This window comes from Corvus brachyrhynchos, unplaced genomic scaffold (genome assembly GCF_000691975.1).
Source record: "Corvus brachyrhynchos isolate BGI_N302 unplaced genomic scaffold, ASM69197v1 scaffold95, whole genome shotgun sequence".
Taxonomy (NCBI): Eukaryota; Metazoa; Chordata; class Aves; order Passeriformes; family Corvidae; genus Corvus; species Corvus brachyrhynchos.
The window spans coordinates 1-25462 of record NW_008238347.1 but is presented as its reverse complement, the minus strand read 5'-3'; the positions used below and the strand labels follow the sequence as shown (position 1 = coordinate 25462).

General features: G+C 43.4%; 1 protein-coding gene across 3 annotated transcripts in view; it reads right to left on the bottom strand.

Annotated features, from left to right (window-relative positions):
* CNTN4 (contactin 4) overlaps positions 1-21197 on the bottom strand; it is a 176508-nt gene extending 155311 nt beyond the window's left edge. Inside the window, exon 1 of one of the 3 annotated variants that reach the window (XM_008634445.2) lies at positions 21089-21197. In XM_008634445.2, the coding sequence (XP_008632667.2) occupies positions 21089-21118 (30 nt within the window). In that variant the 5' untranslated portion in view covers positions 21119-21197. Of the gene's footprint in view, positions 1-12467; positions 12594-21088 lie in introns of those variants that run through there. The other 2 variants (XM_017735222.1, XM_017735223.1) reach the window with 2 other exon arrangements.
* Positions 21198-25462: the final 4265 nt, after the last annotated feature.

The following is a 25462-nucleotide window of genomic DNA, read 5'->3' as shown; positions in this document are numbered from 1 at the left end:
AGGAATGCTGGAATATCCTGTGGGATTATAAAAGAAAGGGGAACAAAGAACTGTCCTAATTTTTTTAAGAAGTGAAATTTAAAATGCAATAAATCTATGGGCACTTCTCAAACCACTGCTCCCCAAAGGCCTCAATTATCTCCAGCTATGATGAATGGTAACTCCTTTCCACCCTTTTCCTGAAAATATCCAAGCACTGGACCTGTCACCACCTCCTTGAGAGAACATCCCGTGAGCCTGCACACCTCATTCTCCACAAGCTCTGTCCGCTGCCATGTTTTGCTAGGGATGTTTGCACTTTTTGCTCAGTTATTCCCCTCTTTGTCCCAGGCTAAACGGATGCTTTCCCAGCTTGCAGCCCTTCTCTGCTGCCTCTTGTCCTTCTGATTGTCAGAGGGGCTGCCTGTGAATTCCTGGGAGATCAGAGGGGTTCGCAGGTGGAGCTAAGAGGGGAATTTGCCCCGTGGCTTCTTTATTGCTGATGGAAATGGAGAAGCCAGAGAGCTCCCACCTGGTGCCCTTGGAGCCCATGGAGCACTGGCAAAGCTGGCAGCAAAGGAGAACAAAAAATACCTTTTCCCTGTAAACTGAACAGATTGGGGAACAATAAAGCATGAAATCACACTCAGCACCACTGACAGACATTCCCTGGCAGTGCCTTTTGATATCAAATACAATACAGAGATTTCTCACTTGTCCTGCCTGAACATTCTGTTTGCAGCCAATGACTCAGAAAAGATTTTGAGCCTTGGTCACTTTGCCTACAACTGTCTGTGGCAAAGCTGAAATTCTCCACCTTGAAGCCGATTCCCTGTGGAAGCATCAGTGCTTTAAACCTGGTAGCACAAAACCAGGCTGTGAACAGATGCTAAAAGCATTACTTGGGGATGAAATGATGGCAGTTCCTGTCATAAGCTTAGGCCAAGCTTTGCCTGCCTGGCTTTGAGCTTCAGTCCCAGATGAAGCCTCTTGAGTCTGGATTTGAGCCCCCTGAGCCAGCCCAGGACCAGCAGCTTTGGCTGCACTGCCACAGGGCTCCAAGGTGGATTTCTGGTACCTCCAGGCTGCTTCTGTGGTGAATTTTCACAGCTTGTTTCCCAACTGCTCTCCCCCTGTGTCACCACCTACTCCCAGCCCCTCCAGAGCTCATCCTCCACTTTGCAGGTTGTCAAGTGACACCTCAGGGGCTCCAAGGAAAACAGGGGAGTTCTGATAGCAATGTTGGTGGGTAGCTAAGAGCCAGCAGGGCTCTGTGCTTATGCAAAGGCCAACGAGGATTAACCCCTTCCAGAGGCTGAGAAAGCTTTGTACAAGCTGTTCTAGATCTTCCCCTACCCGCAGTTTCTCCAACCCAAAATAAAGTCTGTTAATGCAGCCATTAGTCACAAACTAATGAGCTGCTGCTACATTCAGCACACTTAGCACGTCCTGATACTACAGTGCAGAGCATTTAAAATAGTTGGATTACACGTCTGAATGTCCATTTAAAATAGTTTGCTTACACGTCTGAATGTCAAACACCGAGAAACCAGATTATTTCAGGTCAAACTGTGTCACCTCTGTCACCTGCCTGGCCCTGGACAGGAGCACAAAGCCAGGTAGCTGCCAGCCCTTGTGCCACCCTGAGCTGGAGCATCTGGAAACCACATTTAAACCCGGATCAACTGAGGGACCGGTGCAAATCCCACCCAAACACAGCCCTGTGCTGACACACAAAGGACGAAGGACAAAACAGCTCCTTGCCTCCATTTGCTACAGTGTGTAAAGGTCTCCTAATTGATGTTCTACATCTAAAAGAAGAATTCAGAAATGCAAAGTCACAGTTAATGAATATTTTTCAGGCAGTGGAGCTGGTGAACATAACAGAATCTCAATTTCAGTTCTACCATCAACTACCACTAGTTTATGTAAAAAAAAAAGAATAAGAAACTAAGACCTCTGAACAAGTTACACCCAATAAATAGATTACAGCTGATTTCCTCTTTATGAACCATTACATGAAGAAAATGCAGCCATTAATTTATGCCTGGGATGGAGAGAATTTGCAATGATTCAATATAACTTGATGGAATTGATAGTGTCATCTGTAGGAAGGAAAGAGGAGCATTACCAGAGTATCAAATGCAAAGTACTCTGAAAAACATAAATGAGGGTTTGAGGGAAGAGATTTCACCCAGGAAGTGCTGGCTATCAGATTAAAAAGGAATCTCAGAGACAAAAGAGAGAATGCTGTGCCTTGGCTTCCCTCTCTTCCTCATGCACCAAAATCTGAATTCTCTGGCATTTAAGTTTCTTGGGAGCAGTCATTTTCTGTTACCAGAGTGAAAGTGAGTCCTTATTTCAAACCACATGAACTCCAACCACCTTCCAACTCTGGATTTCCAGATGTCCATGTCTTTATTTCCCTGCTTCCACAGACATGCCAAGAGCACAACTCCGCTGAACAGAGCCTGGCACATTTCAGGCAGTTTTGCTGGAACTATCCCCAATTCCCAGGAACATCACTGATTATCAGAAGAAATTTTTCAAGATTTTCCTGAGCTATACCTCCCCTAGTGTCACGTAAAGTCTCTGAACATCAAAATGTGATTTATTCACAGGGAAAAAAAGCCATTAGGAACATTTCAGTTCATCAAGTGCCAAGTGCCGAGTGTCCCCTCTGATAGGAGCACGGCACACCTGCAATAATTACTGGGGAGAGATTAGCAACCTTTCCATGCTCCAGTGGCCTCATGGAGTGTTGGTTTAGTGCATCCAAGTGCAGGAAAAGGATTGAATTCCCTGCTGTTTGCTGCAGACAGCCAATTACCAACTACCTGCACACTTGATGCTCCCGACCTTGCCCAGAACAGGATCGGAGCTGATGGACTGAGTCACTCTCAAATGATAAAACTTTGCAGCAAAAAGCCAGGCAACTGCTCCCTCCAAAGAGCATTAGGAAGTGGGATTATTGTAATTAGCCTCTTAAACCTGTACTATTTGCTTTTAATCCCTCTATCCCACTCACTCTGGCTCTACTGAAAATGAGGGAAAGTATCACAAATAATTTCTTTAAATGCACCAAAAAAACCCCCCCAAAAACCCCCCAAAAAACCTCAAACAAACAAACCAAAATCAAACAACAAAAAACCAAACCAAAACAAACACCAACAAGAAAACGAACAGCAAGCAAAAACCCCATGCAAAGCAAAATTTACTTTTCACCAGCCAGAAGTTCTAACATTTCCAAATAACCAAATTCACACTCAGTGCCAAATTAACCCATAGTTTCAGCCTAAAGTGGCCCAAAATATCGTCACTTCTCCCCCCCAGATAAACGTTGTTATTAATGTCTGGTGCAGGCTGTGCTTCTGCGCCAAGCAGATGGGAGCTGTGTGGGCTGCTGGAATATCTTTGAGCATATTATCTCCACAAGTCCTTCATTAGCTTCAGGACCGAGTATTTAAAGCCAGGCATTCAGGAAAAGCAGTCAAAGAAAACACACTATTTCTGGTTTTCACAGCTGATGGGCTTTGTTTGTAAAAATGAGTTGGAATAACTTTCTGTGGAAACACTCGCTCCCCGTTTCTCATTCCCCTCCTGTCAAAAGCCTTCTAAACAGAAGTTATTATGGCTTTTATAATTTGTGACTTCCAAAATCCCTCAAGGTGAACGCAGAAAATTTATTTTCTGTTTAACATTACGTGACAGTGCCTTTTGTGAGCAGCATTTCTGAAAGAAGGCTGCCTCAAATGAATAAAAACAATACCAACAAATCCTTCAGGAGAGGTTCCAACTACACCTGAAGTTATTGTGGTCGGGTTTTATGTAAAAACAGGTTTATGATGCCTTCTGGGGTTTCTTACATTCCTCAAAAACACACAGAGCAAGGAGAGGGATTATTTCCATATCCACAGATTTTGATTTCGGGGTTAATCTTCCAAACTCTGCACTCCAAACCTGCATTCCTTGTTCAGCAGAGGCAGGACAGGGGGCTGGGGCTCAGCAGAAGGCACTGTTCTCTCCCCTGGGCAAAGACATCCCAAAATCCTGGACAGGGTGGCCATGGGGACAATGCCCAAAGTCCACAGGGTCCCTCACTCCACGTTCTGACACAAATCCCAGCAGAGCATGAGGGATGTTATGGATTTATGGGAACAAATACACGGCACCAAGCCCAAACCTCCTGAACGAGGCAGGGAAGCACAGCCTGGGTTGTTCTTCCAAAGGTTTCATCACTTCTAGGACAGGGTTAGATGGGATATTGGGAAGGAATCCTTCCCTGGGAGGGTGGGGAAGGACTGGGATGGAATTCCCAGAGAAGCTGGGGCTGCCCCTGGATCCCTGGCAGTGCCCAAGGCCGGGCTGGACAGGGCTTGGAGCAGCCTGGGACAGTGGGAGGTGTCCCTGATCTTTGAGTTCCCTTCCAACCCAAACCATTCTGTGATTCTAAGACCCAAATTTTCCCTTAAAGCTGCATGAACTAATAAAGCTTGACTCTATTAATTTCTATAAATAAAAATATTCCTAAAATGCACAGAAAAATTTACCTCATGTGGGGTTTTGAACCTCCATAAAGGTACAAGGAAAGTGTTAATCCCCCTTTTTCCTTAAATGATAATCCTGCTCCTGGTGGATTCTTTTGCTGAGATTGCATCTCACTTGCCTGAGGTATTAAACCAAGGTAATTTTTGTACCCATGGGGTATTCATTGATCAGATTTGGTGCTGATACCTTTGAGTTGCTTCACTTGGAAAAAAAAGGCTTCTTTTAGGAAAAAGTTATTAAAATGTGACTACAAATAACTAGGAAAAAAAAAAAAAGCCACCTAAAGGTATCAATAGGTCTAATACAACAAAATTCAGTGACATCTGGAAATCAAATTAGGGTAATTCAACAGCCTAAACCTAAAATTGCTGTATCCAGCAATTCCTGCTTTTCCCATTCCTTTATTTGCAATCATTTAGAAGGGCCCCTAATGAAAAAAGGCCAAAAGAAAAGTACTTTTAATTCCACAAAATAAAGTCCAGTAAGTTATTTTGCTCTCTTTTATTCCTGATCCACATAAAATAATTGCTTGTGTTTATTGAGGCCGTGGTAATGGAGAAAATAATTTGTGCAAAATTCATTAACAAACTGCTTTGCTGGGCTGGCATGGCCACCTCAAATGACCACCGCAGACTGTCAGGGAGAGGGGAAGAAAGATAACAGCCAAATAAAATCCTTAATTTTAACGAATCCATCACATTAAGGCCTCTATTTGACTACTAAGGGGCTTTTATATATTTTAATATTAAAGAGTACACTGAAATAAAAGGGGAAAATCTCCCAGTAATGAGACACAGGCACTGCTGGGCCGCTCAGCCCTGGTGTAATTCCAGTGTAATTCCTGAACTTTACTGGAATAAACACATGCACTTAGCAACATATTATGTAAATCTACTTCTTGATATCAAGAGTGGTGCAGCTGCTGGCCCAGGTTAATTATCTTTATACAATTTATAGAGTTAGATCATCTCTTGGATAAAAAAAGCACTGCAAATTCCCAGGACAACAGGATTTCATCAGTTGTTTTTCTTAAATGAACACTGGATCTTCCTCAGCTGGAGGAAGGTTTTTCGAAGGCAGAAAGGAATTTTTAATCCATTTTTAGTGTTTCTTCCTGCCAGAGGGTTGTTACTTATTTATTTTTTTAACAGGATTTGTGATTGCTCAATTAGCAGGGAAATAATGAATGATAACCAATAGAAATTGTTCACTGCTACGAAAAATTGAATCAGGAATAAGTGATCTAGAAAGAGAGGTCACTGAGTCATTTTGAATAAGTACATTTGAGATAATTGTTATGTGCTTTGAAGACATTCCGAGAAAAAGAGGCGAAATTAATCAGATACATTAAATTATGAATTATTAACTCAGCTCTATTAAACATCAAATAGAAAAGCTCTTTAAGATTAACCATGTTTTTGGAAATTCTACTAGCTACAGAAAAGATTTCTGTGATTTGAAACTGATTTTTATTTACATCTGAAATACAGGAAAGGCCCTCAGGGGCGAGGGACACTTTCCAGAGGTGTTGGGTCCATTTATGGACAGGGTTCACCCTGACAGAAACAGAAATCCCTTAATCCATTCACACCCAACCTTCTCAGGCTCAGCTGGGGAGGTCACAGAAAACAAAATCCATGAGTAACTAAAGCCAGAGGTATCCAAGAAACTCCCAGTTTTCCAAGCACTGGAGATCTGGTTTGAAGAATTATTTGATGAATCTGTCGATCTCTAAGTGAGGAGGAGCAGCTCCCATTGCTGCATTCACCTCGAAATCAACTCAGCATTTCTGTTTCCCACCTCTCACAATGCCCTGGGTATTTCAGGGGGCCGATGGAAGCTTTTTTAAAGGACAAATTCCCCAGCAAAGTCAGCCTTTGCATGGAGTGATGCCAGAGCTCCTCATGAACCAAGTGGCTGTGGCCTTGATTTAAGTCAATAATGCTGAACGAATAAAGGCTGTTGCTGGCTGCTGATTTTCCCTGGCTAATAAACATTTCTGCTGTCATCTCCTGAGCCACCACCCCACCCCAGAACTCAGCAGGGTGAAAGGCAAGGCCTTGTTCCTGGTCTGGGGGGTTTGACCCCACCCAGGGAAGGTTCTGCTGCAGATCCTGGGTGGAATGCTGGTCCTTGGGTCCATCCCATCCCTCAGGAAGCTTTACTGCTGTCCCTGCTGGAGCACGGCTCACCTTGGTGATGCTACTGCCGCCCCTCAGGATCTACAGAACCCACCTGCCTTCCGTCTCCAGCTGCTTTACAGGACTACAGCAATTCCAGATTTGCCCAAAGTTACGCACTGCAGGTTTTGTGAGTCCCTTAAGAGCCATATTTCACCAAGAATAAAGTTTCTAGTGATTAAAATGGCCACTTTTCCTTACTTATTTCATTTCTAGGAGTCTGTGGCACAGGAAGCAGACTCAGGAGCAGCACCAGTGCCTGCCCCAGGGGCTCCACAGGCACCTTTCCATATGGAAGCCCTTCAGCAAACATGCCTGGAAGCTTTCTCTTTCAGGGTTCAGAGATAACTCCTTCCCTCACCTCCCTGCTGGTTCACTCGGGCATTAAGGAATAGAACCGGATTTGGGTCCTCGCTTCCAGCTCTGGAGTCCCGTGTGGAGCACAGGGCAGGGATGGGAGTGGCTGCACAGCACCAAGGCTGCTGCAAACCTGCAGCGGTTCCTGATGCCTTTGGATGATTCTGACAGGATTTTGTTCTTGGCCAGCTCATCACATAATTACAAATTAGTGAATCTCTTGATATCAGAGGATTGCTTCATAAATTAGGTCACTGTCGTTCATCATTATCGTTTCTTTACCCAACACATCTCATCCTTTGATCCATTCTCATCTCCACCCTGCACCATTAACACTCACTCTCCATCACCGCCCTGATACGCTGAATAACAAAGTTCAACATTCACCAAGCCAGGAAAATTCACTTTCTTCATTCTCCTCATTAGCAGGTGCATGTTAATAAGCAACAGCAGCCTATTAACAGCAACCTTCCAAAAACTCTCCTTTTACAGAGAGGGGTTTGCCTTGCAACTGAAGCTTACCCTGGATAAGGCACCTCTTTCCTGCTCATCAGGTAATCCCAGTTTTTTATCCGCCACACTTTTCCCCTAAACATGTGCTCCAGTTATTCTGCACCATTCCCTGCTTTACAACCTCCAAACACTTCCAGCAAAAGCTGCTCTGGAAGCTGCTCTCAGCCAACCAAAGGAGATTGAAAGGAAAGTAATCCTGGACTGAGCCAGGAGACCAACCAGCCATCCCTGAGTTTCTCACATCCACAAAGCCAATTTACAGGCCCAAATCCACCCATGCACTTGAGAAGTTCACTGATGGATAATTCCAAGCCTGATGGAATTAGGGAGGCAGCAAAGTTACCCAGCTCTGCTCTGGGTGACAGCAAACGATTCCTGACAACTGCGGAAGCTGCACACACAGGTGAGGACCAAACATAGAACAAAACACCTTAAAATGATTTCCTGTGCCTTTTCCATGCCTGGATTATCATCCTGATATCTCCAAGAGGAGGGAACGTGGTTGGGAGAAGGATGACCCACCCCAGATGATCCATCCCAGGGCCACTGAGGGCAGCCAAGGACACAAACCCACTCCAGTTTGAGCCCTGGTCCTCTGCAGATGCAAACCACAAAACCACACATCAGCCATTTGAAAACCCACATATTTTACACAGATACCTTGGAAAACACTGCCAGAATGCCAAATTTCCATTGACAGCTGCTCCTGGTTACCCCCTCGTGCACTCAGACATCCCTGGTACCACTCTTGAGTGATTCTGCCTCATCTGAGCTACAGCAGCCTGAAACATCAGCTCTCAACTCCTTAACTGGGATTTGTTTCATTGCTGGAATTGGATCAGCTCTAAAACCTTTTCTCCAGGACCACCACAGCTGCTTCTTCACAGAGTTCTCTTGGAATTAACTACAAAAATACAGATCCTGCTGCATTTCTATTCTATTTATGTTTTGGGTAGACAATAATAAACATAAATTCTATTTATGTTTTGGGCAATAAAAACCACAGCTCCTTCATTCTTTTGTAATTAAAAGAAACCACTTTCATTTACATTCCACCATGGTGGGGACATTTATTCCTGCCTTGTGTTCCCCTTAAAAATGGGCTTCTTCGAAGTTATTATCGCTGACTCTGAACCTTGGGTCTACCAAAGCAAGAAACAAACCTCCAAATCCTAAAAAGCTTTGGAAAGTATTTCCCAGCCAGCATTTCCCTCTCCGTGGTTTAGTGTGTTATCCATCCCCTGCATTGCAAGGATAAAATAAATGCAATCTCAGTGGCTCGTTATGAGAAGAACTCAGGAATTTGGGGTAGTTTTGTGGACAAAATACCTAATTTCAGTTTCTTCTGAGTCTAATGAAATGGCTGAAGTTTTCTGACAGTGCCCCTGAATTATATAATCCTCGAGAAGACATTAACAGCTGCTCTAAAAATCTAATTAAATTTTAGAGCGCTGGTAATGCAGCCATAAGGCCCATGTAAGCCATTATCTACATTAATAAAAATTAAAGTCAAACAATATCTACACAGTAATAATGTACCTGCATTCAAGGTCACTTTAATTCCCTTACTCCCATTTTTTTCTTTATTGTTGCTGTAACTATTATTAATATGTATTCAAAATTTCAAATATAGGTATATTTGTTCCCCTGAATGGTTTACTTAATACAAAATATTGAGACAGGAATTAACTAATTTATCTTAATTGTTTATTTTCTCCCTTTCTCCACAATATAAACTTCTATTTTTAGCACAGAAAAGGGCAAGAAACTGCAACAACCTACAGGGATTTTATTAGGTACCTAAATGAAAATCTAGAATGGAACAACACAGGCACAACTCATCTCAAATCCAATTCTTCTCTTGCATGGAAGACCAGAAAAAGAAAAAAATGGATGCTGTAGAAGGGGAAAAGGAAAAAAATCAGAAAAATTATCTAAGGACAGTACTTTATTTGTATCCAATTATTTTTCTCCACAAATTCCAAGAAACTGATTTTGTTTTCCTCCATTGGCAAATATTACTGTGCATTTATATAACTCCTACCAAGGTGTGTTGGAAGTGACAGAACAAATAGCAAATATAATTCTGGAGCAGTTCCTTGAAAATTGGGCACTGATTTCACTGAAACTTTGCTTCAATTTCTTTGGAAAGACTGAAAACTGTTGGAAAAGCAGAACGGACAACTCCAAGCAGGATCATCTGCATTGCTTCCAAACCCTTCTGGAAAGGTTTTAAGTTCCTTCAAAATTTGGAAATGCATTTTAAGAATCAAATAACATCAAAATGCCCCTGATTATGCCATATACAAATACACAGCATCTCAACAGTGACTTAAATAAAAGGGGGAAAAGGAATATTTTTGCATGAGGTGAAGTATTCAACTCCAAGCTCTCCATGAAGAAAAAGGGATCAGGCAGGGGGGTCCCAACTTTCCTTTCCCAACAGCTGTAACAGCACCAGCTGTGCAGGTGCCCAAAGAGTGGAAACAGCTCCTAAATGGGAACAAAATATTCCAAAACACCCAGATTTCCATTAAAATTCTCATCACTGAGACACACAAATTGTTTACGGAGTGCTGATTAAAACCTCAAGGGTTTTCCATGAAAATATTTGTAAATTAGGTGAATAAATTATTCAGGGGTCATTATTGAGATTAAACATTCTCCCAGAACATTCTCGGAGCAGAACACTGCTAGTTCTTCTCACTGATTATTTCAGCGCTGTCACAGCACACAAACCTCCCAAATTCTGTTTGGCTCACAGAGCTTCAGCCTTCACCTGTGGAATATTCCTTGGGAATACGCAATCCTCGTGTTAAGTCCCTATAAAGCCCATCAGACCTTAAATTCCTTTTTCTCCTGTCCAAGACCATTCACCAGCAGCTCAAGAAAAAGATCAAGGTGGCTTCTGTGCTCGTGTCTCCTCTCTTAATGACCTCCAAATACTCAGATCTTGCACCTCAAGTGATAAAAGAGACTTCAAACACGGGTTAGGAAGTGAGATGGATGGGAATGCTCTGCTTTTCTTCCTCCAGTCCAGCTCAGGGAGCGGGATGTTACCCAGGCAGATGTTGTTTCCAAGAATTAATAATTCCCATTTATTTTTAAAGCAGGCTCATACTCCTGGACACAAGTTCCCCATCAGACACCCTCCATTCAAACAGAGAAAGGATGAACAGGGCGACTCTCGGGATACATTTGGGTATCACCCAGGATAAACTTTGTGAGAGTCTGTTGTCTTATTGCTCCCTGATTTCCATATCTAATCCCTGCTGGCAGCTGGGGAAATAAGAATCCCTCCCTCACTTATTCACCACGAGAACCTCACCTCGTGCTGCCGCAGAGTGGAGGGAAAATGCTCCAGGGATGGAGCAAAGAGCAGGAAAGAAAAAGAGCTCAAGGATGGCATTTTTTGTTCTGGGATGGTTCGTTCAGCCTTAGAAAAAATGCCACTTCCCACACTGGCTTCCAATTATTTTTAGGCCCCGTATAAAATGCAGTTTGCACACCCTGCCAATCTCTGCTCCCTTGCATATCCTCCCCTCCTGTCTTGCTTTCCTGAAGTGATAATTTGCAGGAGCTCATAAACAACCCCAAATATCAGCTCACCAGGGAAAATACATCCTCTGCTTTGCTGTTCCCGTCAGTTTAAAGGAAATTAGTTAAACCACACAACAGCTTTTACAGCCCCAAGACTTTCTGCACTTAGAGAGAAAAAATCTGCCAGCTTTATTTCCTCCAGGCAGTCATTTCACCTCTGGGCATGTTAAGGAAACAATTTTTATGCCGACAGTGAAAAACTGTTTGTTTTTAAGCAGCAGTTCACAGGAAAGATGCCATGAACTTCATTTAACAATGCTAAAACTGCTTTATTCATTCAAAACTTTTGACAGCCAGGCATAAGGAAGTTTAATTTTTTATTTACTTCGATTTATTGTTTCTCTTGAAGCCAACTCGTCGCTGCACCATTTCATTTTTAAGTACGAGAAGCACCACTTAAGCATCACACAGGGAGTTTGTAAAATCATCATTTAGCTCTGAATTTTGTCTCTCCAAATTCCTTCCCTAATTCAAAAACTCAGTGGACGGGAGAGGAGGACGGATGGTTGGGAGCAGGGGATCACTAAGGCCGACAGAAACCTCAGGCTGCTGTTACAAATTAAACCATTTCTTGCACCATTTCCTCCTCTCTTTAGGATGGGCCACCCCAGTAGCCAGAAAAGAGCCCATAAATCAACTCCAGGAAGTGGAGAGGTCTCCAAAATAACATTTTCTCTGTGTTGTACTGGTAGTTTGTCATTTATATTTCCACTGTCTTGTAAGTTAGGCAAATAAATTGCTTCAGCTGCTCATCGGAAGGAAACGTTTAAATAAAAATTGTATTTCACGTGGTGCCTGCACTTGTGACTTAACCCCGTTCAGCTTACCAGAGGGTTAGCCTTTAATTCCTTTAGGCTTTAGAGAGAACATCAAACAGAAAATAAACCCTGTGTTATGGACTTCAGGGATGCAGCCCTGAACAGCTGAGTACCTGGGAGGACACCCAAAATCTTATTTACATGTCACGACTCTCTCAGCCCTCTGTTAGCCAGGTAAGAAATGAAATATGGAATATCTTACACACGGACATATCATTTTCACAATTTGCTCCCCAGCTCTCCCTGAGACTCCTGAAGTTCCCAGCAAGACACAGAAAACATGGGAGTTTCTCTTTTTTTAAGGCTCTGGCTGTGGTGCTGCTCAGGCCAGGTGAGCACAGCTGCATTCTGCAACCCCCAGCCACAACAGCTGAGCAGAATTTTGGAAAGAAAATGTGATTTCCATCCTCAGGAATCAAATCTTAAATATGTGAGTGTGCTTTATTGCATCTTAATTGATAATTTCATTTACCTGCTGCTAGAAGATCTTCCTAAAAGCCTTTTTGCCTCTGGCAACAGGCACAGAAAGTCCAGGAAAAAGAAAGGGAAGGTTCTCCTTCTTCACAGGCTCATTTCCCAACCAGTTTTCCGCAAAGGACTGCAAGACATTAAACAATGCACTCAGGGTCTGAGACCTCTTCAGGCTACAGAAGAGCTGGGGGCCTCAGGGCACAGAAATCAAAGATTTTTAAGCAGAAATCTGTAAGAATCACAATATTTTACCAGTTTTGTGTGTTTTATTGCTTCTCAGTTGCTCTGACAGTCTCATCTAGCCACTGCCACAGGCCATCTCTATCAACGATTGATCTCTGCCTCCCTTCCAACCTTAGGGGAAAATCTGGAGAGCTGGACAGAGTATTTACTTTTATTTTATATAATGACAAGGCTTTCTCTAAAAATCTCTGTGTGTTGAACACCACACATGTGACCCAGCTCATTTGTTGATGTTTAATATTCTCCTCTCTCACTGAATGTAACCAGGGGAGGAACACACAAGTGCAGAGGAGAAGAATACAAAACAACCCAGGCCTGTCAGCCTGAGCCCCGGGGGTCTTGAGAGATGACAAAACCCTTTATCAGCTCCACCAATGCAGAAGACAAACCCCACCCATCTCCGCCTCTCCTGGCTGCCCACTCGGGGAGATCCCTGCACTGCTTCAAGCAGTGCCTTGAAAATTCACTGTTAAATAACAGCTCTGAAAGATCATTTTGATTTGGAAATGCCATGATGAGAGAGGCTGAAGGGACTGCTGAGGGAGTGGTTATGATTTGTATGTTTGGGAAACACAGGGAAGTTGTGGGCTCGGCTTCTTGTTTCCAAAGACACAGAAACCCAAGGCATTAACAAATCTCATGGACCAGGGGGAGAGAAGAGAATAAGGAATATAAAAAAACCCTAAAGAAAAGAACAGTAAGAAAATTGACATTCCTGAGCAAGCACCGTTCTCTGCCTGCCGTGGGGGATGCTTTGAGCAAACACCTCTGCCTCCATCAAGGGTTTTTCTCCACACACAGCCCAACATAACCCTGATGTTACCAGTCCTCACCTGTGCCACTGTGAGACCAACCCACGGACTGATAACCTGCAGCTCTCTGCCTCACTGACCAACCATTCCCTTCTCAGAGATCATTTCACATCCTGCCCCTCCTCGGTGGCTTCATTCACACAAACAGCTCCAAGCGCATCTCTTAATGCTGAACATGCCAGGGATAAAATTCTCCTTTACAGCACTGGTTCTCTGTGGATCCTCAAAATGATCCTTTAACAAATCTGCCCCCAAAAGGGAAGGGCAGCTCCTTCTCAGGGCAGCAAACCAGATGAGCACAGAAATAAGTTATGAAAAGCTGTAAATTTGGTTGATCATCATCAGGGATCGGGTGTGGATAGTAATCACTGCTGGAAGAGACTTTCAGGGCAGGTGTGAGGGGATGGTGAAGGCATTCAGGAGTTATTATGAACCAAAGGGAAATGAGGTAAAGAAACTGCTGTGACAAGTCCCCAGGTGGAAATCAAAGGCTTTGGAGCAGGACACGATTTCCACACATTCCCACAACGTTCCATGAGAAGGTGTCTCCAGCCCCCCTGGGAAGATCCCCACTGCAGTGATCTCTGGCACGCCCAGCACCTGGGCAGCTTTATCCTCCTTTTTCCATCACCAATGGAAGCCCAAAAAAACCACACAATCATAGCTCCAAACTAAGGAAGAGCTGAACTTCGATTTGATGAACTTTTTTTAAGGATTCTTTGGAAAAATCCCAAGGATCCGGCTATCACATCTCAAACTGACACCACTGCACAACAGTGAAAAGAGGAGAATATCTGTGGGCAAAGCATCAAGTTTTGTAACCACGAGGATCTCAGAAATATTTATTCTCACTTGAAAATTGGCAAGGATTTTGACTGCATAAATGATTTGCTGGTTTACACTCGAGGGAGCAGGTGTGCTCACAAAGAAAAAGAGAAAAAGATGAAAATAAGTTCTTCAAAGGAAAATGACAACACTTATCAAATTACTGGTAATGATCATTCTGGTCCTATCAGACTAAAAGTACACCAGATGCTGCAAGTCAGAAGCTGGTTAAGTAGAATTTTCACCTGATTGCTCTACTTTGATATCCCCTGTCTTCCACACATTCCAGAGTCAAAGGGTTATTGTTAAAATAATTTGAAAAGGAAAATGAGGGGAAGAAAACCAAAGCTTAGAGTCTTACATTGCATTCTTAGTCCCTAAAGGAATGAAATCACCTATTTTGGAAGGTTTCTACCTTCAAATGCACAATTAAATTGTAAAGCTCAGCACCTTACGAGACCATTATGTAAACAACATTTAAGAGTGACTCCTAGGCTAATATTAGCTTTATTCTTGCACAAATGACCTATGGATTTCTTTCTTTTTACCCTGCTCACCACAAATGCCAAGCCTGCAGATCAATTTATTAACTTGCAGCCTTCACTTGAGTCCTTGTTTTGAGCCAAATGCTGTGAAGTTTTTACTACAATAAAAATATTCAATATTTTCCTCCTTCTGCAATGAGTAGTTTCTTTCAATTAGGAAACTTGCACTGAATTTGGTTAGAAAGATTTTACTTATGGGGCTTTCTCCTCTACAGCTGCAATAAAATAAGGTTTTTAAGCACCCACTGCAACCACCTCTATTTTAGGTACTTTCACCCAAACAGCCCACGCAGAAATGGACATTTAATGAAACGAGACTTCAAACAAACGTGGCAGTTCTACACCACACAACAGATTTCTTCTCCCTGGGATTCCCAAAACCCCTTTGTTGACTGTGGGTTTCCCAAAAGCTCTGCTGTGTCTCCATCACCACATGCTGGGGTCACTTTGTCCTTCCCGTGGGACACCCGGAGCCAACTGTGCCCTACAAAGGAGGGAGCAGCTCTTGGGGGGGTTGAACTGTGCTGGGCATTAAGTGGGTCCCATCTGTCTGCTCTGAGTGCTCCAGGGCACAGCTCTCCAGATCCACTCATCTTGGGATGAATTTGGCAGCCCAACACTCCCACATTTCACATTTTTCAGCACCTACAGCAGCAGAAGGAGTCTGGTGGCCCAGACTGTGCAGTCAAGCAAAGAGATAAAGGTTATTTCCCCAAATTATGTAACTGGGCTCTGCATAAATAACCAGAGTTGTCTTCCCAAAGGGAGTACAAGGGAATATTTAAAGACAATTTTAAACTACAGGGTTTTTAAAACTAATTAAAAGTCTTGGACTTGATCTTGGAGGTCTTTTCCAACCTTAATAATTCTCTCTGTAAAAGCAAATATATACAGTGTGCTGAAAAATTACTTTGAATTATAAATGAACCTTCCAAGATGACCAAATTGAATGTGCAGATCCTTCTCTCATCCAGCAATAACTTTTCAAAGCTGGCATTTACTGGCTGATGTTTTTTCAGGTTCATCCTAAACACTCTACAGCACAAAAAAACTTCCCACTGTGCTTTTAAAAATGCCTTCCCATCCACTTGATTCAAATCAACGTCTGGGTGAACATGATCAATGTTCATTAGAAGCTCTGCAGTGACAGGTACACGAGTGGCACTCGGTGTTTGCACAGCGAAGCTCCCACAGCTGGAATGAATAAATGGAGCGTGTGTTTCCACACGCAGCTGACACCATCCATAACTCGGGGTTTGACACTTGGCTGCCCTTAGGAAGGAGATGTTTTTCAGAAATAGTTTATTTGCAGAAAAAAAAAAAAAAAAATTACCAGAATAACCTTCTGAGTAAGGCAGCGTTGAAACAGACTTATGGAAGAAATGCCAGGCAGGAAATTCTTCTGGGTGGGAATGCTTGTGTGAGCTGGAAGCATACAAATCCATCAGAAATACTATATAAAAGTACATTTATGTCTTTCCTTCAGTAAGAATATGAAGACACAGGCACTGCTTTGGTGGGAGAGCATCCCACAGGAAGCCCACCTGGACCAGCCAGTCCAAGCTCTCCCCCAGCCACCAGTTCTAGAACAGGAGAGAAAACCCAGGTTCTGCTCATCCCCTGCTAAAATCCCATCAAATCCCGGAAAATCACAGCATTCAGGACTGGATACACTTTCTAGGATATGATTTCCCGAATTATTACAGATGTGTGGATGTGGCACCCTTCTCCATGAGAGAAGGATCAATGCAAGCATTAGGATTGGTCTCAGAGAGAAAAATCCTTCTGGAGGGCTTCTCCAAAGGCATTTCAGGCTAACCCACAGCCTCCTTCCCTGAATGATCCCTGCCCCTGAATTCCTCTAAAAAATGCTTTCAAGTTTTAATGTATTTTTATAAAATTTACCACTGAGGTAGATTTTGGGGTGACAAGTTTTCTCAGGGAGCATTTTTCTCTTTGATGAGATCAAAAGCATGAGGAAACCCTGGTAGGAATTTCCCAACAGTCTGCACAGTGGATTAGAAGAACTAGAAGGGATTTCTTTCCCATCAGCTCCAGCTATCACCCTGCCAAGTTTCATTTTAGGGAGGAAGCAAAGCAGATCAAAACATGCACCAACAAGTTTCCTCTCACTACTCCTACATGAAAAACCAACTCAAACTGCTGTGACATCCCAATACAGCTTCTAATTGCAAAAATCCAAACAAACACGCAGAAAATGACCAATGTTTGGGATTTGGGAAGAGGATTTTCCCTCGAGCAAAGGGAAAGCAACCGTAACTTAGCAGGTGGGTTTTGCCATGGGGGTGTTGTGGAGACAGCAGGGGGAAACATCTCCTCCTCCCTGCAATAGCTGAAGGGAAAAGGTTTGATTTGTTATTTTCAGCCTTTCTGAAGTCTGACTGTCCATTTTATTAATCGAGTTTCTCTTAGGGCAGGTCTTGAAGGCCTTGCCTTCCCTCCCAGCTGAGCTTGGCACTGGGATGCTCTCGGTGGTCTCCCACCTCGTTGCTTTGATCAGCAGCTGCAGACAGTGATTGCTGGTGATGGACAAACCCTGTGGGCTCTGTTTGGGCTCATGTCAGGCTGCTCAAACCCCTCTGGGCTTGAATCTCAGGAATGAAACTCCTTGGGGATACTTGGGAATGCATGAGACAGACAAATGTCTCTCCATCCTTGTGCTGCACTCTTGGGCTCGCTCCCAGCAAAAGGGAAGAACCTGGCTTGGAGGGAGAGGATGGATCCTGCCATGGACAGACGCTGAACAGGATTATGTTCAGTCCTGGCCTTTAAAGGAAATGAAACTGATTTCCTTGGGTTTCATTTCATGTCTTCAGTTTTTTGATATATGACAAATACTGGCAACAACAAAGAAATAAGAAAAAGTAATCAGCTGGGAATTTGGTATTTCTTTTTTTCCCCTGTTGAAAATCCTTTAAGATGGTAAGATGGATGCACAATGTTTTTGATAAACTCCAAAACATCTTAAGTGGTTGATATCTGTGCAGAAACTGATTAAACTGCGTAATTGCCACATGCTCAACTATAAACTGTAATCACATGTAAGGACCAAGTTGAAACAAGTCTTTTGCTGACTTCTAATGATTTTTATTTAATTTTGAGCTGAATATGAAGGGATTTTCATAACTCAACCTCAGCATGCAGAGGGAGCACATTCTCACTCACACCAAGTAGATACCCACACCCACAAATAGGGGTAAATCCATTCTTAACTCATTTCAATATATACATAATTCATGAGATGCAACTTTTTGTTGTATTTACAAGACCACCATGGCAGGGGGGTGAGTTAAAACTGATTCCCCAAGGTGGATAAAGCCAATCTGCCCTAGGCTGAGGATAAAAGGTGGGGCAGCAGCTGCTATAAATACCAACAGGCATTATTCTAAATCTTAATGCAAGAACACACTGAAGTATTTCACATCACACAGTAAATGGTTTGAAGATTGCAGACAAAGTAGTCAGGCTATGAATAACTGACAAGAGAGTCTCCAGATAAGCACGCAGAGTTAATTATGCCATACCCAGAAATAAATAAAAGCACCAGCTCCAATGTTCGTGAAGCAGCTGGTAATAAATAACAACTTGTAAACATTTTAATGCACTTATTCTGGTAAAATTAAAATCAATGTTCATGCAGCAATAGCTATTAAATAATACTTACTGGGGGAAAATCTGAGAAGCTTAAAATCCAGTACCTTGTGTGTCAGAAATGAAAGCACACAATGAGAAACAGCTGGAGCTCATAATTTATACCATTTTGAGGTCTTAAGGAAAAAGGCTGCCAAAAAATACCATGTACAGATATTTGGGGCAAATTGATCTCATAAAAAAAGGATTAGTGCGTGCGAGGAGTAATCAAATGCTTCATGTTGGATTACAATTCCACTTAATAAATCAAGCTACTTCTGCTCCTGAAAAGGTTCATTCTACACTCATTTGATTAGTTACACGAAAAATAAATCCCACACAGCAGCAGCAAAAGATAAATGCCTTGTCAAATAAATGCCACCACGAGTCCCTGTGAGCCCCTGACTGTGGATGAGATGCCAGCCCCACATCCCAGAAGAGTTTGGGAAGATCCCAGCTCAGCCAAGTTACACACGCTCAAGTTTTTATAGGGGCATTTTTAGAGATTCACTGGCCCAATCCTTGCCTTAACCTCACACAGCACCAGCTCAGCGCCTTGGATACGAGTTTGTGCAACCACAGAATGGTTTGGGTTGGAAGGGACCTTAAGGACCATCAAGTTCCAACCCTCTGCTGCAACAGGGGCACCACATCCATCATCATCCTCATCAGAGATGAGAGCAGACACAATAGAAGATCTTCCAAATTTGGCTCAAGAGGGTCACTCTGAAGAGGATAAACCATCCAGCAAGGATTAATTTAATATCATTTTCTATTTTCACTGCCTGATGCGGTGAGCTCGGATGGATGTGACGCCATCCTCTCCTCACAGGATCAAATCTGAAGACAGTCTGCATTCTGGCCAGGCTGTTGCCAGCCTTGCCTGAAGAATGGAAAACTGCTCTGGAGCACAATCCCCTTGAAGCTTTACTTCAATATAATCGGGGACCTCTCTGTTCTCAGGGTAATTTTTCCTCACAAGAGATGTCAGCTACTCACTCTTGTTATTTTTCTCCGGACAACATCCCTGGGTGAGATGCACAGCGAAAAGGACAGGGAAAAGCAGGAACCAAGTTCCTTTTTGAAAAATAAAGATGAGTTTGTGCTCTGCCAATGGTCTGCTGTGCTCTGCCAGCTGAACCCAGCCCTTGCTGTGAATCATGGTAGCTCCCCGTTTCATTTTGACCTTTTCATCATTATGCAGCTTGATTAGCTCTCCAAGCTGACTGCTTTCATGTGAGAATGAAATCAGCTACTTAAAAGATAAAAGATGAAAGTGATCAAAGTTCTATTTCATATTCTCGGAACAGGCAGCTTTTAGAGAAGAAGTGCCACCAGCCTGACTTCCCTGGGAAGTAAACACCTTTCAGTGCCGCAGGAAAGGACAAGTGAGCCTCTCCTCCAACACCTCTGGAAGGGCTTTTTGGAGGGATGATGTAGCTGAGAGACGGGAAACTCACAGCTGAGCTCCCTGTGTGCCTCCAAGGGATGTGCCAGGGCTCGGGGAGCGAGTGCCAGGTCACACCCACGCGAGGATTCAGCAGACGCTCCAAGGGTGGAACAGGAGGAAGGAGCTGCACTTGCAGCACGCACAAGGGGTTGCAATCACAGATGCAAATTCAAGAAATGCAGCGGAGATCTGCTTAAGAGGCCTTCAGAAACACGCTGGGTAAGCACTTTCTGCACCCCTGTCCTTGGAGTACCCACAACCAACTTCCAGAGCCAGAGGGCTCCAAACATAGGATCAGAGTGACTCTCCTTGAACAACTGCCTCCCCATGCTCCCCTTCCAACACTGCCCTGAGCCACCAGAGCAAGGAGAGGCCAATCTCTCCAAGATTTCCACCCCAACAGAGGCACACAAAGAGAAATTGTGAGAAACATGCCCCAAACACAAACGTGCCAGAAATGCACCAGTTACTAGAACAAATTTTGGACTGATGCACATATCCACACACACACAGATACAGGTGAGCTTTACCACTGTACTCATCTTTTCCCCCCACAAAAGCTACCAGAGGTGTGGAAGATGTGCCAGGAGGACAATGAAAGGAGAACAGGTGAGATGAAGCCCCTTGGTATCATCAGACATCACCCACAGCAGCCCACCTGGAGAAAATGCCAGGAGTTCTGCCAAAAAAATCAATACACCCCACCCCTTCAAAAAAATCCAATCAAACACAAAAAAACCCCCAAATCAAACTCAGATTTGCATTTGCTCACCACAAACCTTGCTGCCAATCTAGCACCAGAGCATCAAAGAGCAGGACAGGTTTTCCAAACCCCGGTGCAAACAGCGTTGTCTCCCAGCAAGTCAGGATTTAAAGCAAGCAGCATTTGCCAATGTAGGAACTAAGCAGCAGCAAACAGCTAAAATTCAGAGATAAAACATCTTTAAGTAATTATGGAATTTGCACTTGACTTGGGTGTTTCTGAGGCAGCAACATTGCAGCAGGCAGTGTCCCAACAGAGCCTTCAGCGTGGTGGAGACTCCACACTGGGCTCTGTCACTCACAATTATTTCGTTATTAAGCTTGATTAGCTCACCTTGGTGATTAGAGAATATTTTGTGAGCATCACTTGAATCTGGACAATCCAGAGGCTGAAGAGGTGAAGCAGCAGAAGGAGGTGCAGGGAGGGAGCTGGTGCTGGCAGGAATCTGAGGGGATGCTGTGGCCACCAGGATCTGGCAGGGCTGGAGCAGAGCAGGAGAACAATCTTCTTTTTGTTTTTTTCCATCCTTCAGATTCTCTCACACCAACCCACAAGCCCAGAGACGAGCACTGAGAACTCCATGCACCTATTAGCTCTATTTATTACACAAAACCACAAGGATGCTTTAACAGTTCCCTTTCACTCCGCTTCCATTAGCAAAATATTGGCATGACTTCCTCTCCCAGTCCCTCCAACGACAATTACAAGATATCCTCCCCAGCCAAGTACTTCTGTTTTTTGAAACTACATTTTCCTAATATTTAATTTATACATCATTTCCCGCATGTATTAGTAATAAATGTTTCAAGGCGGCAGACAGGAATACAACAGGAAAGCATAATGCTTGCTGTTTACTAGGAGGCCTCATTAAAAAGACATCAAGAGCAAGGAAAATAAAAACAACCTTGTGAACCTCTGTAATTGGTCTCCAGAGAAACGTAACGCTGAGGACATCGATGCAGAAATGCCCCAGTGACTGGGAAAAAAAAAAATTCCAGTTCACTCAGCCTTTGGTACCCCTCAGTTCTTACACTGATTTTTTTATTATTAAAACACATTTTGGATTTTCCTTTAGCTGCAACAGCTCTGCCAGGTGTTGATGGGTTGATATTAAATACTTAAATAATCATTAATCCCTGCCACCCTTAATTATTTTTAAAGGACAGAATAACTAGAGGCATTTTCGTGGAGTTTAACTTTTTGCAAGGTCTCCTGTGGGGGATGTCTCCAGTACTGCCTGGTGGAGCCGGGTGTGTATTTTTTATCATCCCTCCTGTACTAAAATAAAGAGAACAAGTGCAATTACAGTGGCTAAATTTGTTGTTTTAACTTGCTGTTTGTAGAACAGAGCTGTTGCATCAGACACATTTTTAGCAAAATAATGGCTTAATCCCCCTTTGAAATGAAAGTTAATTTGACTGGCTTTGCCCCCAGTTAGGCTCAGCTGTCGCTCACAAAGCTTAATTTTTAAACCAAGCCCAGCATAACCCCCCTATTACTGAGCAGCCTTCAAAATTCATATTTAAAGCCAACAGGTCCCAGCGGCTCCTTTCAGATCCTTCTGGGCTTCCCAGAAGACTCATGAAACTTGATTAAACTAAAAATTGCATTTCATTTTCCTGTTTTGTTTGCATTTAAATGGAGAAACTTGCAGCTGGATAATGGCCATATATTTCCTGTTGCACTTCCACTCCCAGCAATAAGTGTTTTGTCATGTTTTGTGCCGCTTAAAATATGAACTTCTTGCTCCAAATGCAGAATAAGACTGTGTAAACCTGAGACTACAGCAAGACTTGCCCAGAATGTTTGACTGGTGGGATTTAACATCCATCTAAGCACATTTATTTGTAATGTTTTCACTTGGAGGTGCACTTGGTGACCCCCCAAGCACCCACTCCTCCCTCCTTGCTTCCCTTCCCTACCCCCAGCTCCCAGATTCAATTATAAAGCCCCTCAGATGTCAGATTTTACAGGAAAGCTTCAAAACCATTACTCAGCTAAACGCTGGCCGTGGTAAAGCTCAGACACACCATGAAAAGCCACCACCTTTTACCCAACCTGTGCTGATCCAACGAGGCTTTGCTCCATCACTGCTGAGCTCCATGTGAAGAATCCAACCCAATAAGGTTGGAAAAGACCTCCAAGACCATGAAGTGCATCCTTTGAACCCCCCATGCCCACTAACCACATTGGGAAGCGCCACACCCACTCATTTTCCAGGGAAAGTGATGCCACCACTTCCCTGGGCAGCCCATTCCAATGTTTGACCACTCCTTCCGTGATGAAATTTTTCCTAACATCCAACCTGAACCTCACCTGGCACAACCTGATGCTGTTTCCCCTTGCTGAACCTGTCCAGCCCATCCCAGAAAAGCCTTGGAACAGCAGCACCTCCAAGCCCAGCCCTCACCATTCCCCTCTCCTCTCCTCCACAGCCAGGCAGCTCCCACGACATGCGAGGAGTGTGTGACATCCCTCAAATTCACAGCTCTTCAAGGAGAGAAAATTGCACCCCTAAAGGCACTGATGAGAAAAAGCCACCCAAATTTGTTTTCATCCTTTTAAGAGGCCATAAAGTTTAGTGTTATTTATTGGCAGGTCTCGCTCTGCTGAAGGCTCAGCGACACACGGAGCGTTGGCACAAGGTGTTCCCTCTGATCCCCTTGCAGCAGTTTTCCATTGCATTTTGGCACATTTTGGGGCAGTTTTGCCACAGTTTTTGTCAGTTTTTTACAGCTTCCCAATAAAGAAATGTATCTTTAACCTCCTCCCTATCCTCCTTGCCCTCAAGGGGCTTTTCCAGGTTTTTGAGACTCCAGCTCTGGTGATGCCCAGGCTACGGTGGCTGTCCCAGATGCTGCCAGGGCCAGCTCTTGCCAAGCCTCACTGCTCCAAACCCATGGAGGAGCAGCCCCTCAGCTGCCCCTCTCCATCTCCCTGTGCTCTCAACCCCATTTAGCACAGCATAGCCAAAACAGGAGTAAGGAAAAGAGCTTAATTTCATCGGAAATACAATTTTTAATGGCCTTTGTGGCATTTGCTTGGGTGATGTGCTGAGTGCGAGCGTGGCTCCTGGGGAGGGCTGGGGAATTAATGCACTCCCTCTGTCCAGCAGGCAGAGATGAAGGAAGAGCCATGATTATTTTCAAATGTTAAGTATCAGCAGAGTGTGATTATGCAGTTAGTAATGAAGAAAAGCCTATTTCCCATTCCAGATGAAACAGACTGGGTGGCCTCTCCTCCTGCTCTGCTCCCTCATGTTTTACACCTGGCACTGAGGTGACACCACAATTCCCACCACTGCCCCCAGTCCAGAGCTTCCCACAAGTTCTTTTTTCAAAAATCACTCTAAAAATTCACTAACTATCCCAAATAATAGGGACTAGGGATAGGAAAGCTGTGACAGCTCCCCATACCAGCCCTGGCCTCACAAGCGCTTCCCCAGCCCAAGTTGTTAAATCTGTCACATGAGTGCATTTATGGCTTCATACAAACACACAGAGATAAGATAATTAACCATTTCCCACTGGAAATTGGTGATTTGCATGCATATTAAGGTTAAACGACAACAAAAAGGAATAAGAAAGTTAAGGGAAGGTTTCCAACTTTATTTTGCAGCATCACCAACCAAATTCCTTGCCTTTGGCACTAAAAAAAGAACCAGGGTAGGAATTGCCACACTTCATCTGACTTTTTTTAGACTAATTACGTTCCTGCAAGCAGAGTTGCTGAACTGCTCGTTCCTAACCCTGCCTTGTCTGGCACATCAACAGATGGGAGCAAAATGACTTCTGTAAATCAGAGCCCCGTGACAGCGGAGAGATTATCTCGGTTCTGGGAAACAATCTCAGGTAAAGCTCACATTAGAATGTCGTTAGGATTTCGCCCTGAAATATTGCTTTCCATAAATTTTGCGGTGTAATGGTTCCTAAAAACTTCCATACAAAATGAGATCTAATCACTTCCTTCACACCCTCTTCTCATTTGTTTGTAAGTTCAAAAATAGTTTTAAAAATAGATGATGATATATTGCAAGAGACATTCCTTATTTTAATAACTTATCTTTACAGAGGCAGAACAGCGTTGCTGAACTACTAAAAACGTTCCAATGAAATTTCAGAATTAGCAAAGTCCTGAAATATTTCAACTTTCCATTACACACCCTTAAATTTTGCAAGATGGGATCCAATTAAATCAGCTGCTGCCCTCGACTCTGCAACCGCCAAAGGCAGATTAAATCAGAGAAGGGCAAAGTTGTGAAAAGAACCTTTAGGACTACATCAAACATGAAATCATTTAAGCTGAGACAAAAATACCCTTTTTTTGGCCAGTTAAATTAGGGGACAAGCTGAGGGTCTTCTAATACAGCTTCAAATAAATTAACACCTGGTTTAAGTGGTGCTGAAGTATCCACCTGGAGAGCTCTGTTATTTAGCAAATAAAATGTTACTTACAATAGCAGCTTCCTTGGTATTTGGCAAATGCTACCTTGCATCCATTCGAGCTCAATTTCAAGCCACCACAGATTCCTTCTGCTCTTCTACCACGAGCAGCTAAAACCTTTCCCTTTCAAGCTCTTTGAGCTGCTGGTCTCTCTCACAGTGATGCAGCTTCAACATCACCAAGCCCTTGAGAAATCCACGTGTATTCATTGCTTTGAAATTATTGCAGAGGCAAAAATAAAAAAAAAAAAAAAAAAAAAAAAAA